This window comes from Lynx rufus, unplaced genomic scaffold (genome assembly GCF_022079265.1).
Source record: "Lynx rufus isolate CCGP_SWC_20201006 ecotype Redwood Valley unplaced genomic scaffold, mLynRuf1.p SCAF_13, whole genome shotgun sequence".
Classification (NCBI taxonomy): Eukaryota; Metazoa; Chordata; class Mammalia; order Carnivora; family Felidae; genus Lynx; species Lynx rufus.
In genome coordinates, this window is record NW_025814827.1 from 17820889 (window position 1) to 17836925 (window position 16037).

Consider the following 16037-nt stretch of genomic DNA (forward strand, 5'->3'; position numbering starts at 1 on the left):
TATTTTCCATTTAACAATCATATCATCAGATTGAATGTGTAGTTAACATCTCTAGCATCTGTCACAGGATGGCTGTGTGCCTACTTCTCTCCAATGTCTTCCTTAAAGGTACTATGGACCTAAATAAAAGATTCTGTATCTTTTTTCTTCATAATTTTTATCTGGTCTGCTGTGACTCAACATTCCAACCTGATGAGATTTTTAGAAAAAATTTTTTGCTCTGTTATCTAATAATTATTTCTTTTGTCCTCTACAATTTGACAAACATGCCATACATATTTTATTCAATTCACTGATAAAATTGTTGACTGGGCCAGGCAAATTCAGAGTCCTTCAGCAGGGCACTGGAGGCCTCCTGATGAGTAGGTTTGTTCCACTGTTTGAGCAACACTTTTAGGAAATGATCATTCCAGCTACAGGTCTGTTTAGTCTGTTGTCCACCAAGCTGTTTTTCTTCTTCTTTATTCTTTACAGTGACATTGTACAGCATTTTCCTTCCCTGACCTTTGTGGGTATAAATTTCCAGTGAAGCGGTTTAAATATAGTCTGGCATGATGGGCTGTTCATCAACTCATGTAGGCTCCTAACAAATACCACTTTATTTTCTACACAATCATAAACAACTTGTTTTGGAATCTGAACTGCACAGGTTTGGTAGTTAAACACACCTGGGTCTAAATCCTAGCTTTTTATTGTGAGCTACATCAAGTTATTCAGCTTCTCTGAGCCTCAGTTTCATCTGTCAAATGAGGATAATAATACCTTCTTTAGGGGTTTTATGTGATGATTAAAATGAGATCATGTGTGGAAAACATTTAGTACCATGCTCATCTTGTGATATCTCAATACATGTTGCATTTCATTATTGTTCCTGTTTTATTATCGTAACAATAAGTTGTTCCTCAATCTGCGGTTTCTAAAATTGACCTCTTTCTTTTCACTTTTCTGAAAATTTGAATAATATATGCCAATCCCTAGTTTTATGGCACTGTGTTGAAGAATATAGCAAAAATAAAAATAGTACTTCTTTCTATCTGCCATCTGTTAACATTAACCATCTGCCCGAAGCTGTAGGCCTCTCGCTTTTTTTTTCTTTCTGCTCAAAACAGTGATTAAAATGAGTCCCCGCCCCTGCATCTAACTCACACCTTTTGTGTTCCTAACCTGTTTCACATGGTTCAACTCATGTGGGGCTCCAACCTCCATCAGACAACCCCATTGGACCACTCTTTTGCTTCTTTCATATTTTGCATAGGTCTGTTATCCTGTCATAGTTCTGTCAACTCAGGAGTAGGTTAGGCCAGACCTAGAAGTTATTAAGCTCTGCCAGAATGGTGTAGAAAGCCACTCAACACTAAGAAGTCATTTGCTCGCGGGTTAGGGAGCAGGGCTTGGAGAAGCAAGAGAGCACTCTAGTCATGAGGGAACTGGGGCACCCGAAAGGGAAATGGAATAGAATTATAGTAGTAAGGACCTGGGTACCAAGTCATAGGATGGGGTGCAAGGCTGACATAGTGAGATACTAAAAAGTATCAAATCCAGAGTTCCTTACATCTCCCCTCTAAAACTGGTGGTATCAGGGCGCCTGGGTGGCTCCGTCGGTTAAGCGTGTGGCTTCGGCTCAGGTCATGATCTTATGGCCTATGAATTCGAACCCCGAGTTGGGCTCGGTGCTGACAACTCAGATCCTGGAGCCTGCTTCAGATTCTGTGTCTCTGTCTCCCTCTCTTTCTCTCTCTTTTCCCTGCCCCTGCTTGCATGCTCCCTCGCTCTTTCTCCCTCCCTCTCTCCTTCCCTCCCTCTCTCTCTCTCAAAAAAAAAAAAATGAACATCAAAAAAATTAAAAAAAATTTTTTTAACTGGTGGTATCAGATCTTAGGTCTGAGTTGAATCTGTAAGTAGGATTAGGTGGATCCGGTGGTGGGGGTAGTTACTGTGCTGCCCCAGCACAGAGCCAAGTGAGATACTGAGATGTCCTCTAAGAGAATTTCCAAGATTCCTGACACTTGCTTATCCTATCCAGTTCTTCCAGCTGGTTTTGAATTAAATCTTGAAGAGCCTTTCTTTTACTGATTTCTGAGACTTTTGAAACATCGCCATATTGTAAGACTAGACAGAAACCTATCAGATACCTTTCTTTCAGCAGGATGATAATATTTGACTACAGCTGAGTGGGATCCAGGTCACTGGTGACTCTCTGAGTACTCAACATGTCAATTTTATGTTAGAACAGATCTGATTAGAATGGAGAGAGGCAGTGATGGGTTACACTTCACAGGGCAGTCATTTTTAATCCACTTTAACAACCTAAGGGAATGGTACTGGTTATAATCCTTTGGCTGTCTGCAGCATTAAGGTGCCCTTAAATGTCACTCAAAAGCTATCTAAGACTTTTGCCATTTCTTAATCTTTTTTTAAAAATTTCTTAATGTTTGTTTTTGAGGGGGGGGGGAATGGGGGAGGGGCAGAGAGAGAGGGAGACACAGAATCTGAAGCAGGATCCAGATTCTGAGCTGTCAGCATAGAGCCAGACACAGGGTTTGAACCCATGAACTGTGAGATCATGACCTGAGCTGAAGTCAGATACCGAACCGACTGAGCCACCCAGGCGCCCCCATTTCTTAACCTTTTAAAACAAAACAAAATATTCCCTTCCCATTGTTTTTAAAAGAGGTGGAGAAGTAGAGATGGGGAAATAAACCTCACCTCCTAGAGATAACATCTCTTAACATACTGGAGTGTATTTGAGCTAGCTTCTCTCTGCCCTCCTCTCCTCCCTAGTCCTTCTTTCTTATCCTCCTCCTCTGTCTCTCCTTAGACCTCAAGGGCAGAAAGTTGAGTTATTTACACTTCTCAGTCATGGCACATTATCAACATTTGCATGTCCTTGGCTTTGCTTCTATTTTATTTTATTATTTTCCCCCTTCGTTCTGAGTCTTTATCCCAGTCCTCACTCCCGCTAAGGGTAGCCATTCTAAGATGCTATATTCTTGCATTTGCATATATCATTGAAGAATATGTTATATTTATGCATTTTTAATTTACACAAATAGTACTTACTATAGATCTTGTTCTCTCTCTTTTTATTTTTTAACTTGACACTGTTTCTAGGATCTATTTAAAGTGCAAGATGTCCATCTGGCTCATTGCTGCTAACTGCTGCATGATGGTTGATAACATGCATCCACCACATTTCATTTCCCTAGTGATGGACTTTTAGATTATTTCTAACATCCTTCTGTCAAAAACAACACAGTAAACATCCCCATGCATATGTCCCTATGGATCTGATTATCAGAAGTATATGGACAGGAGGGAGGTGCTGAATCACAGGAATACAAGTACCTACTACAACTAAATGCTTCTAGGTTGTTCTTTAAATGGTCATGATACCAACCTGGCTAGCCAAGTTGGTAGAGCATGTGACTCTTGATCTTGGGGTTATGAGTTCAAGCCCCATGTTGGGTGTAGAGCTTACTTAAGAAAAGCTTATCTAAATGGTCATAACATTCTTTTTTATTGAGAGATAATGTGTTTCCTGTAAAATTTGCTCTTTTAAGGTATATAATTCAGGTTATAGATTACTCACAGAGTTGTGCATCTAATTCCAGAACATTTGTAGCACTTCCAAAAGAAATCTGGTATATATTTGCAATCACTCTCCATTTCCTCTTCCTCCAGACCATGGCAACCAGGTCCTGAAAACCCTACTGTCTGACTCTATAGATTTTCCTGTTCTGGACATTTTGTATACGTAGAATCATATTATGTGTGGTCTTTTGTGTCTGGTTTCTCTCACTTAGCAGATTGTTTTCAACGGTCATCCATGTTGTAGCATGCATCAGTACTTCATGCCTTTTATGGCTGAATAATATTCGGTTGTATGGACATACCACATTTTATTTTTCCACTGATCAGTTGATGGATGTTTGTGCTGCTATTTGGTGTAATGAGTAAGTGTCTATGAACATTCATGTGCAAGTTTTTGTATAGACATTTTTGTGTAAATATTTTCAATTCTCTTGAATATGGACCTAAGAGTGGACTTGCTATGTCATATGGTAACTCTCCTTAATCACTGAGGAACTTTTTCTGAAGCAAACATATCATTTTACATTTCCACCAGCAATATACGAAGGGTCCAGTATCCAGACATCCTAACCAACACTTGTTGTTGTCTAGCCATTCAAGTAGGTGGGAAGCAGTATCTCATTGTGGTTTTGATTTGAATCTCCCTAATGATTAATTATTTTGAGCATATTTCTATGTGTTTATTGGGCTTTCTATGTATTCTATGTGCTTATTGGCCATTTATATATCTTCTTTGGAGAAATGTATATTTAAATCCTTTGTCCGCTTTTAAATTAGTTATTTGTCCTTTTATTATTGATTTCTGTTAATTTTTTATATATTATGGACATAAGTTCCTTATCAGATATATGATGTGCAAATATTTTCACCTATTCTATAGACTGTCTTTTCACTTTCTTGATGGTGTCCTTTGAAACACAAGTTAATTTTGATGAAGTCCAGTTTATTTTTTTTCTTTTGTTGTTTATGCTTTTGGTGTAAGCCATTGTCTAATCCAAGGTCATAAAGATATATGCCTATGTTTTCCTTTAGGAGTTCAATAGTTTTAGCTTTTACATTTAGAGTCTTTGATTCATAATGGATTAATTTTTGTACATGTTGTAAGACGTGGATCTACATTTTTTCCTTTGCAGGTATATATCCAGTTGTTTCACTATCATTTGTTGAAAGAAACTTATTTCTCCATTGAATTGTCTTGGCACTTTTGTTGAAAATGAATTGACTGTAAGTGTGAAGGTTTGTTCCTGGGCTTTCAATTCTATTCCATTGTTCTATGTCTATCCTTATCCATACTGTCCTGATTACTTCAGCTTTGTAATAAGTTGTAAAATCATGCAGTGTAAGTCCTTCAACTTTGTTTTTTTCAAGATTGTTTTGAGAGTGTTTGACAGTGTTACCATTAGTATTAGTTTTCTATGACATATATAACAAATTGGCACATAGTGGCTTCAAACAACACAATTTTGTTACTTTACAGTTCCATAGGCCAGAAATCCCACATGGATTCACCAAAATCAAATCAGGATTGCATTCCTTCCTGGATGCTCCAGGGAATAATCTATTTTCTTTTTTAGCTACCAGAGGCCACCCTCATTCCTTGATTCATCACATGCTTGTCCATCTTCAAAGCCAACAATGGTAGGCCAAGTCCTTCTCATGATATTCTCTCACTTCCTCTTTCTTCTACAGTCACATCGCCTTCTCACAATGTTTTACAGTTTTCAGTGTACAAAGCTTGAAAGCATTTTGTTAAATTTATCTGTATATTTTATCCTTTTTGATACTATTATAAATGGAATTGTTTTATAATTTCATTTCAGATGGTTTGTTGCTAGTGTATAGACATAAAGCTAATTTTGGATTCTTGATCTTTTATCCTACAACTTTGCTGAACGTATTTATTGTATCCAATAGTGTTTTTTAATTTTTAAATTTTTTTAATGTTTATTTATTTTTGAGAGGCAGAGAGAGACAGAATATGAGCAGGGGAGGGGCTGAGAGAGAGGGAGACACAGAATCTGAAGCAGGCTCCAGGCTCTGAGCTGTCAGTACAGAGCCTGACATGGGGCTTGAACTCATGAACTGTGAGATTGTGACCTGAGCTGAAGTCAGAGGCTTAACTGAGCCACCCAGGCCCATGATATCCAGTAGTATTTGTGTGTGTGTGTATGTGTAATCCTTAGGATTTTCTACATACATGACTCTGTCATCTGGAAATAAACACAGTTTTACCTCTTCTTTTCCAATCTGATGTCTTTTACTTCTTTTTCTTGCCTAATTGTACTGGCTAGGATTTCAAGTAAAATGTTGAAGTATCTGAGTAGACATAACTTATCTTGTTCCTGATCTTAGGGGGAAAGATTTCAGTCTTCCATCATTAAGTATGATGTTGGTGTGTGTTTGTTGTAGATGTCCTTTATCAGGTTAAAGAAACTCCCTCCTATCACTAATTTATTGAGTGTTCTTATTATAAAAATGTTTTAGATTTTTGTCAATTGATTTTTCGGCTTCTACTAAAATGATCAGGTCATTTTTGCCTTTTATTCTATTATGGCTTATTACACTGACTGTTTTTCATACATTGATCCAATCTTACATCCTTAGGATAAATCTCTGTGATCATGGAATATAATTCTTTTTATATGTTGCTGGATTCAGTTTGCTAGTATTTTCTTGAGTATTTTTGCATCAATACTTATAAAAGATTTTAGTCTGTAGTTTTATTGTAATATCTTTGTGTAATTTTGGTATCAGGATAATTCTGATCTCATAGAATGAGTTGAGCAGTGTTTTCTCCTCTTCCATTTTTTGGAAGAGTTTGTGAAGAATTTGTACCAATTCTTCTTTAAATGTGACGTGGAATTCACCTGACAAGCCATCTAGTTTTGGGTTTTTCTTTGTGGGAGGTCTTTTGATTATCAATTTAATCTTTTCATTACAGGTATGTTCAGATTTTCTATTTCTTCTTGAGTCAGTTTGAATGCTTTTTGTCCTTCTCAGGAAATTTTTTTTTTCAAAGTTATCTAATTTGTTGGTATATAGAAGTTCATAGTATTCCTTTATAAATCTTTTTATTTCTGTATGTTCAGTAGTTATGTTCCTTCTTTCATTCCTGATTTTAGTAATTTGAATCGTATTCCTTTTTTCTTGGTTAATCTAGCTGAAGTCTTGTCCATTTTGTTGATTTTTCAAAGAGCCCAGCTTTTCATTTTGTTAATTTTCCCTATTGTTTTCTACTTCCTTTTTGTTTTGAAAGTTTTTATTTATTTAGGTAATCTCTGCACCCAATGTGGGGCTTGAACTCATGACCCTGAGATCAAGAGTCATATGCTTTTCTGACTGAGCCAGAGAGGCACCCCTGTTTTCCTGTTTCCTGTTTCATTCATTCCTCCTTTAATCCTTATTATTTCATTCCTTTTGCTTGCTCTTAAGGTGTTTTTTTTTTTTATTCCAGTGTTGTTAAAATTGTTCCAAGTTTAGTTTGATCTTCTTTTTCAGTGTCTTAAGGCAGAAGACTAGGTTGTTGATTGGAGTTTTTTTTTCTTTTAACATATGCATTTATAGCTATAAATCTTCCTTTGAGCATTGCTTTCACTGCATCCCATAAATTTCCATATGTTGTGTTTTCATTTTCATTCATCTCAACGTATTTTCTAATTTTCTTTGCATTTCTTCCTTGACCCATTGATTATTTAATAGTGGTTGTTTAATTTACACATACTAGTGAATTTCCCAAATTTCGTAGCTATTGATTTTTCATTTCATTGTGGTCAGAGAACATATATTGTATGATTTCACTGCCTTTTTAAAATGTTTATTTATTTATTTTGAGAGAGAGTGTAAGTAAGAGAGGGTCAGAGAGAGAAGGAGAGAGACAATCCCAAGCAAGTTCCACATTCAGTCTAGAGCCCCACATGGAGCTTGATCTCAGGACCTTGAGATCATGACCTGAGCCGAAATCAAGAATCCAACACTTAACTGATGGAGCCAATCAGGCACTGCTGTATGATTTCAATCCCTTTAAATTTATTGGGATTTGTTGGCCTACTTATAGTCTGTCCTGGAGACTTGTCCTGCTTCATGTATTTTGGAACTCTACTTTCAAGTACATGTATGTTTACACACCTTAGGTCTTCTTGATGCACTCTTTTATCATTTTTAAATGTTCTCTTGGTTTCTAGTAACAGTTTTTCATTAATACCTATTTTTCTGATATTAGTAGACACTTCTCTTTTGATTACCATTTGCATGGTGTGTATCCTTTTCCATCATTTTACTTTCAACCTATGTCTGATTTTCAGTATAAAGTGCATCGTTTGTAGACAGTATAAACTTAGATGATATTTTCAGATTCATTCTGCCAATCTCCATCTTCTCACTGAAGTGTTTAATCTATTTACATTTAATGTAATCATTAAAAAGGTAGAATTTACAATTGCTATTTTGTTATTTGTTTTCTATATGTCTTATGTATTTTTATTTTTTTATTCCTCCATTATTACCTACTTTTGTGTTAAACATATTTTGTAGTTCAGTATTTTCATTCTCTTGTCTCTTTTACTATTTTTTGAGTTATTTTCTTAGTGGCTGTCCTGGAAATTACAATAAATTTATTAATTTATACAACCTAGTTCTGATAAATAGCCACTTGATTTCAATATTGTAAAAAAAACCTAGCTCCTATACAGCTTCATTCCCTCCTCACTTCATGCTGTTGTCACACAAATTACATACTTATACGTTATAAAACTATCAATAGAACCATGTAATTGTAGTGTTATACAGTTATGTTTTAAAATATGCCATGTGAAAAAAGTTATAAACAAAAGACATGTATACTGCCTTTGATATTTACCTATGTAGTTACTTTTATCAGTCTATTTCTCATGTGGATTTGATTACTGTCTAATGTCCTTTAATTTCACCCTGAGAGATTTCCTTTAGTGTTTCAAGCAGTGCAGATCTATCAGTGACAAACTCTCTCAGCTTTTGTTTTTCTGGCAAAGTCTTAACTTTTCCTTTATTTTTTAAAGGGTAGTTTTGCTGGACATATTTTTGCTGGACATAGAATTCTTGATTGATGTCTTTTTCTTTTGTTACTTTGAATTTACTATCCCACTGACTTGTGGCCTTTATAGTTTCAAATGAGAAATCATATATTAATATTTTTAAAGATTTCTTGTACTATTTACATACAGTAAACTGCACAGATTTTTCAGTGTAAGTTTTGACATATGTATACATCTATATAATCTTTAACCCAATCAAGAAATTTAAAACTTTTATTTCCAGAAAATTTTCTCTAGTCCTTTTATAATCAATACTGCTGCCCACCTCTGCAGCAAATAATACTCTGATTTCTTTTTCCTGCCCTTGAGCTCATTAAAAATTTAACCATACAGTATGTACTTTTTATGCCTGATTTCTTTTACTCTGCATGTTTTAAAGATTTATCCATGTTATGGCATGTGTTAATAGCATGTTATTTTTAAAGTTTGTTTGTTTGTTTATTTGAGAGAGAATGAGTAGGGGAAGGGCAGAGAGAGAGGGAGAGAGAGAGAATCCCAAGCAGGCTCCGCACTGGCAGTAGAGACCCCAACGCAAGGCTTCAACTCATGGACTGTGAGATCATGTCCTGAGCCCAAACCAAGAGTTGAACATTTAACTGACTCTGCTACCCAGGTGCTCCTTTAGCATATTATTTTTGATTATTGAGTAATGTTTCATTGTAAAAATATACCACAAATTATATATCCATTTTCTTATTGATGGGCATTTGGATTTTTTCCAAATGAGGGCTATAATGAATAATGATGTTATGAACATTCTTGTATAAGGCTTTTTGGAAGACATATTTTGTTTTACTTGGGTCAATACTTGAGAGTAAAATGCACGGTCATGGAATATATGTATGCTTAATTTTATAAAAAAACACTTTTACAGAGTAGTACCATTTTACACTTCCACTGATAATATGAGTTCAGCTACTGTTATTAAGTCTATTTTGGAATTAGCCATTTTAGTGCCTGTAATTTAATACATTATTGTGATTTTAATTTGAACTTCATTCATATTCTTATTGGCCATTCATATATATTCCTTAATAAAGTGTCTATTTAAGTCCTTAGCTCATTTAAAAAACATCTGTTTGTCTTTTTTATTGAGTTGAAGGAGTACTTTAGATACTCTGGGTACAAGTTCTTTGTTAAGTATATGTATTACAAATATTTTTTCCCAGTCTGTGGCTTGCACATTCATTTTCTTAATGGTACCTTTTAATGGGTAGAGGTTTTACATTTTGCAGAAGTCTGATTAACCTATTTTTATTGCTTTATATTCTTTTACAAGAATTCTTCTAATCCTAAACTTGTAAATATATCCTCCCATGTTTTCCTCTAGAAGCTTTAGCCTATGATCCATCTTGAATTAATGTTTGTGTATTATGTTACTATGAAGTAGGAGTCAAGATTTCCTTTTTTCTATTCCTTTATTCATTACTATTTTTTGAAACCTGTGTCCTTTCTCTATTGGATTACATGGACTCCTTTACTGAAAATCAATTTACCGCATAAATGTGGATCAAAGTCTGTATTCTCTATTTTGTTTCATTAATCTATTTGTCCCTCCTTAGGGACATGCTCTGTTAATAGCACACTGTCCCTGGCTGTATAGAAAGTAGTGAAATCAGAGAGTATAAGTCCTCCAATTTTGTTCCTTTTTTCATTTGTTTTGGGTCTTCTAGTGCCTTTTCATTTGCATATACATTTTAGGCTCACTATGAACTTCTCACTTGTAACTGCTTTTGCTTCATCCCACAAATTTTGGTATATTTCCATTTATATTTACCCCCATGGTATTTTTTCATTTCTGTTTTGATTTCTTCTTTGACCCACTGGTTGTTCAGTAGCATGTTGTTTAGTCTCCACATATTGGTGGATTTCCCAGTATTCCTCATGCAATTCATTTCTAGTTTCATACCATTGTGATCAGAAAGATGCCTGATACAATTTCAATCCTCTTAAATTTGTTAAGACTTATTTTGTGGCCTACCACATGATCTAACCTGGAAAATCTTCCATGTGCCCTTGAGAAGAATGTATGTTCTATTGCTTTTGGATGGAATGGTCTGTATCTATCTGTTTAGTACATCTGGTATAATGTGTTGACAATAAAAATACCTAGCTAAACCTTAAAACTTGTGTTATTTAGGACAGTATGACCAGTCTGACTCCTCACACAATGGAGTCGAACCAATTAGGAATTGACAACCCAGCACCTAAAGTTGTCTAGCCAGTAAGGGAAAGAATGAGGGGGGAAGGGACATGGGTGCTGACCAGAACCTTATAAAACAAGGACCCTTACCTATAGTTGCAGGCATTAGCTTTTGAATGCCCCCTCTCTGTAACGAGAGCTTTCATACTATTCTTTTCTGGTCTTATACTCTAATAAACTTCTGCCTGCTGCTCCTTTTGTGTCCACCTCTTCATTTTTCGAAGTGGCAAGACAACGAACCCCGGGTATTGAGGTAAAAAAAAATTCTACAACATTTATATAAGACGTGTGTGTGTGTGTAAACAACTTAAAGGAAACAATAATTTATATCTTAAGGATCAGATTTTTAAATGTGACATTTATCCTTTGCTTATCCTGTTCAACAGCTGAGTATTAACCTTGGTTCTTACTAGTTAGAAAAGTCTGGGGTGCCTCGATGGCTCACTAGGTTAAGCGTCTGACTCTTGGTTTCGGCTCAGGTCATGAACTCATGGTTTGTGGGTTCATACTCCGCATTGGGCTCTGTGATGACAGTGCAAAGCCTGCTTGGGATTCTCTCTCTCCTTGTCTCTCTGCCTCTCCCTACCAATAAATAAACTTAAAAAAAAAAAGCCCTACAATATTTGACATGCTTTGACATCTCAACAAGTTGGAGAATCATAGAGAAATTCTGTTTGTCATTAAAATAAATACTTTCTATTAAGTTTCATGATTGACAAGGAGGGTGGGGGATGTTAAAATTCCAGCTCCTAAAAGGTCTATTTAAAAAATAGGTTATTTGGCTCTAATTGACTTCTGATACTGATCATTCAACCACAAAGACATTATCTTGCATAAGAACCTGCCACAGGCAAACTCACTTGTAAACTGGGGCAGAGAGAGAATGTGAGCACCTAGAACAAGAGGAACTTTTTTTTCCATTAAAAAAAAAAAGGCTTCCTGGGTTTGATTTCCATAAGTATGCATTTCTTCTTTATAATTTCAGTCATTAATCACCAAGTAGTGTTTAATGAGCACCTGCATAGATCATAAATTACACAATTTAACCTGAAAACTAAAATTTTACATTGCCTCTTCCTCTAATAATTATAATCTACCCTGGGGCTGTTCCTGACTTGTTTGGCATCTCTGTTTTTGCAGAACTTGAACCAGGGCACAGGGTTTCGGTGTCTTCTCTTATTCCTCACCTCACTTTTTTTTCCAAATCCAGGGTCTCTTAACCTCTGCATTATTGCTATTTTGCGCTGAATAATTCTTTATTGTGGGGGTTGGGGTGGGGCTGTCTTGTCCTTTGTAGGATGTTTAGCAGCATGCTGACTTCTATCCACTAGATGCCAGTAACTCTCCTGCCGCAATTATGACAACCAAAAACCTCTCCAGATATTGCCAAATATCCCCTTGCAGGGGGTGGTGGAAGGGAATGGAAAGGGGGCAAAACTTCCCCCTATTGAGAACCACTGCTCTCAAATCTCTGAGGATCCCAAGCCTATGAATGCTACCAGGAATCACCTGGCCACCTCCAGACATGGTTCTCAAAGAAAGCTTAGACACATATAATTTAACTAACTCAATGTTCTCAACCCTGGCTATGCATTTGAATCACTGTGATATTTACAAAAGAATAACTGGGTATTAGCAATTTTTAAAAGCTCCCCAGGAGATCTCAATTTGTAGACAGGATGAACATATGTACTTAGAAGTCATAATACTCCTAAAAACTTAAAAAAAAAACACTAATTTTATTTCATAGAGGAAATATCCAGGTAGTTTCAGAGCAAGGAAAAAAAAAATTCCAGGTTGGTAGATGGTAGAACATAGGCCACTGGAAACATTTCACATTTACTTTTTGTTCTGCGATCATCACAAAGCAATTGGGAAAGTGGATACCTCTGGGAAGGCTGGGCTTTTTAACAGTTTGAGAATGAATCACTTGGTGTAGGGCAATTTCTCTGGTGCTTGTGAGTTACAAGCTTGTGTAAACTTGTCACCAAAGCAACACCAATTAAAGCACTTCACAGGGAAGAGCCTGACCAACAGGAAATTCCCCAAATGTAATGTTTGTGATTGGCAGGGAAGGAAGGAGGGGGAAGAGGAGCAAGATTTAGCAAGTGCAAGCAAGAGAGGCCTTCTGATAACGTTTTTCAGCACATGAAAAGTACAACCAAATTGCTACCTCTTTCCTTTGTTAGTGCTTCAGTAACAGTGGAAATAAAACCAGATGATACAGGTCTTTATGTTTTAGGATCCCAGGAACATTATGTCCAGAAGATGTGCACATTCTGGCAACTGCCAGTCTATGTCTTCTGGCTGGCCAAGAATCTTGGCCAGTTATTGATCTTCAGAAAGGTGTAGGATGCATTAGACAAGGCTCAATTTTCCTTGTGGCCTTCGGCAACTCACTTAACTTCCCTGAGCTTCTGTTTCTTTATCTGAGAAAATGGGAAGCATGGCATATACCTCAAACAATCACCATGAGAATTAAATTAGATAATAAATATGGAAGTGTTTCGTGAGTTGTAAAGCCCAATAAGGTAATGCTATCTTTCCAGGGACCTTCTATCCTGAAGATTCCTCTAGTCCAGGTTCCAGTGGCTTTCAGTTTTGACTTCTAGGGCATGTGAAGAATAATGGATGAGTGCAGCCATTGACATCTTTTTTCAAACGTCTATCCTCAAGTGGACAATTAGGAAAACACATTTGAGTTAAAAATACAGAGTGATGTATTTTTCATGACTGAGGTTACAGTTGTATTTTAGGTTATTATATACCAAAGACAAGGAAATTAGTTGGTGCCCTCTAAAATGCAAAGAGCAAGAGATTAATCTGATAAATGGTTTCCATTAAAAAATTCCATTTGGTTTCCCAAATTTGTCTTGTCTCCTGAGGTTTCTGAATGCCACAATGTCCTTCCCCTGTGCTTTCCAGCTGTAGTCTACGTTTCCTTTATTCCCAGGTTTGAGGAATATCTGTATTCATACAAAGATAGTGGCACAACATAACTACAGAGTTAATGCTAATCCGTGGACATATTAACTGAAATCACTATTTTGTCTTTCAGTTTAGTTTTGGTTGATACTCAAAATGTAATCTTTGTGGAATTTGAAAACAAGGCTTTTGTAATGTCATTTCATACAAGTAATGCAGCTAAGATCATCCAAATAAGTCCATGGTCAAAGTTCTAAATGATTAGTGCTCCTCCACTAATAAAGATTCCCATCAAAGGATAAAATAAACAGAGCAGGGAATATTCAGTGCTATTCTGGGGGAAGCTGGTGGAGAAGAGGTCGGCATTTGCAAGCTTTTACTTGAATGCTTTTACAGTTAGGTGCCTCACACGGCTAGCAGAGAAAATTGGATGGATTCCATCCTAGTCTTATGAAAACACAGATGCCTGGATGCCATCTTTTCTGAAGAGAATACTAGTTCAGCCAATTGCAAACCCAGAACTGAGCACACTACTACATTATCACACTAAGTTCATATTTATCTGTTTTGTCTTCAGTTTGTTCTGTCTCGAAGTCTGGGTCAGGGTCTGGGTGGTGGATTTCAATGACAAGCACATAGATGAGGCCTCCAATGACCGCGCCAACCAAAGGGCCCACTACAGGAATCCACCAGAAGTTATTTCCAGCTCTGAAATCAAACAAGAAATTAGTGATATTGCACTTGGACCTTTCTCCTGATATTATTGTTTAGTTATCCACTAAACAAGCCAGTCTTTCTCAGGCTCATGGTTCCCTTTTAACTCAGCAAGAACTAAGCATAAGGACACTCACTGTAGCTTGGCAACCATCATCCTGGATTTTCCATTTACCTGATTTCAGATGATCTATTCCATTTTCCTATGAGTACTCTTGAGAGAATATGCCCCATTTATTTTCCTTTCAGAAAATATAGTCCCTGAACCCACTGTCAAAACTGAAGACATCTAGGGATAGTTCAGGTTGATTACTCAGGAATTGCCTTTCTTGTATCCTGAAATGATGAATCCTGGGGATAATGAATGGAAAGGTGTGGAGGGGTTCCTGGAAATCATCCATCTATGAGGGCAACCACAAAATAAACAATCAGGAAATGTTTATCAATGAATGAATTAATTTTAAAAAATGAAAGGTGGATATATGAATTACCTACTAAATATAATTTAGTTACATGCTTATTTTTTGAGGTCACAGCTTAAAGTTCCTCTCTGATAAGGGTTTTGTGCCATGATTCTGTCTTCTGAAGAAGTCTTCAATGACGGTACATTATACTAAAAGTATAGTTATGGGAGAAAGCAGATGCCTTTGTAAATTGTCACCATCTTTTTCAGAGACAGGAAATTGATTTAAATAGCTCCATAGAAAGGAACATGATCTTCAGAAGCAAGCAAAACTGTACAATATATTGTTCAACGACCTATATATTTCAGATAAAACTTTTTAAAGCAGGGGAATGGTAAACACAAATATTCAGGATAATGCAGAGGAGGCAGGGGAAATAGCAAGAGCACACACATATACTTGAGGACTTCACATTGTCCTACCTAGAAAAGGTTGATGGCTTTCCTTTTTATCATTCTGCTTAATAACTACGTATATGTTCCATGTGGCCTTTTGTTTCTATCACAGTTTGATTAGAAAGGATAATAAAGGAAATAAGCCCTGCCCTTGAACTTCGTTCTTTCATCTGCGTGGTGGTCTCTTCTACCTGGATCATTCAGGCACTCCAAAATCTTAGATTAGGAATGCAGGGTGGAGGGAAGAGCACCGAGGGTGAGCACAGCAGCCACCAGATGTCACTCTTACGGCACGGGAGAGAGGAAGCTGCACTCGCTGCTTTCTCAGTGCCCCTTCACAAGCCCCCAAGGACTTTCCTAGGAGAGGCACGTGGGCTTTAAAGAGCTAGGAGACTTCTCTTTGGTAAACACATGAAGCAAGTCTAAGCCATCTAATTTGTCTACCATTTTCTTTCGTTCATCATGATTTAATGGCGTATCTCACTGTCATTTAACAGATTAGTGTCCCAGATATCTGCCAGGACACATGTGCTCTTTTCACTGGCTGGGCTCTTCCTTCTGTCAGGGCTGAACCTGTTGTGCCAAGGTCACAAGTCATAAATGAAGGTCCTCACATGTAGTATCCTTCTTGGCCCAGTCTTAAAAGTCCACACTGGGGCGCCTGGGTGGCGCAGTC

General features: G+C 36.8%; 1 protein-coding gene across 4 annotated transcripts in view; it reads right to left on the reverse strand.

The window, feature by feature from the left end:
• AQP9 (aquaporin 9) overlaps positions 1-16037 on the reverse strand; it is a 79217-nt gene that overhangs the window by 19903 nt on the left and 43277 nt on the right. The window contains exon 6 of one of the 4 annotated variants that reach the window (XM_047075055.1): positions 12583-14496. The exons of the other annotated variants lie outside the window; for them this stretch is intronic. Within the exon in view, the coding sequence (XP_046931011.1) occupies positions 14322-14496 (175 nt within the window). The 3' untranslated portion in view covers positions 12583-14321. Of the gene's footprint in view, positions 1-12582; positions 14497-16037 lie in introns of those variants that run through there. 4 annotated transcript variants of the gene reach the window in all.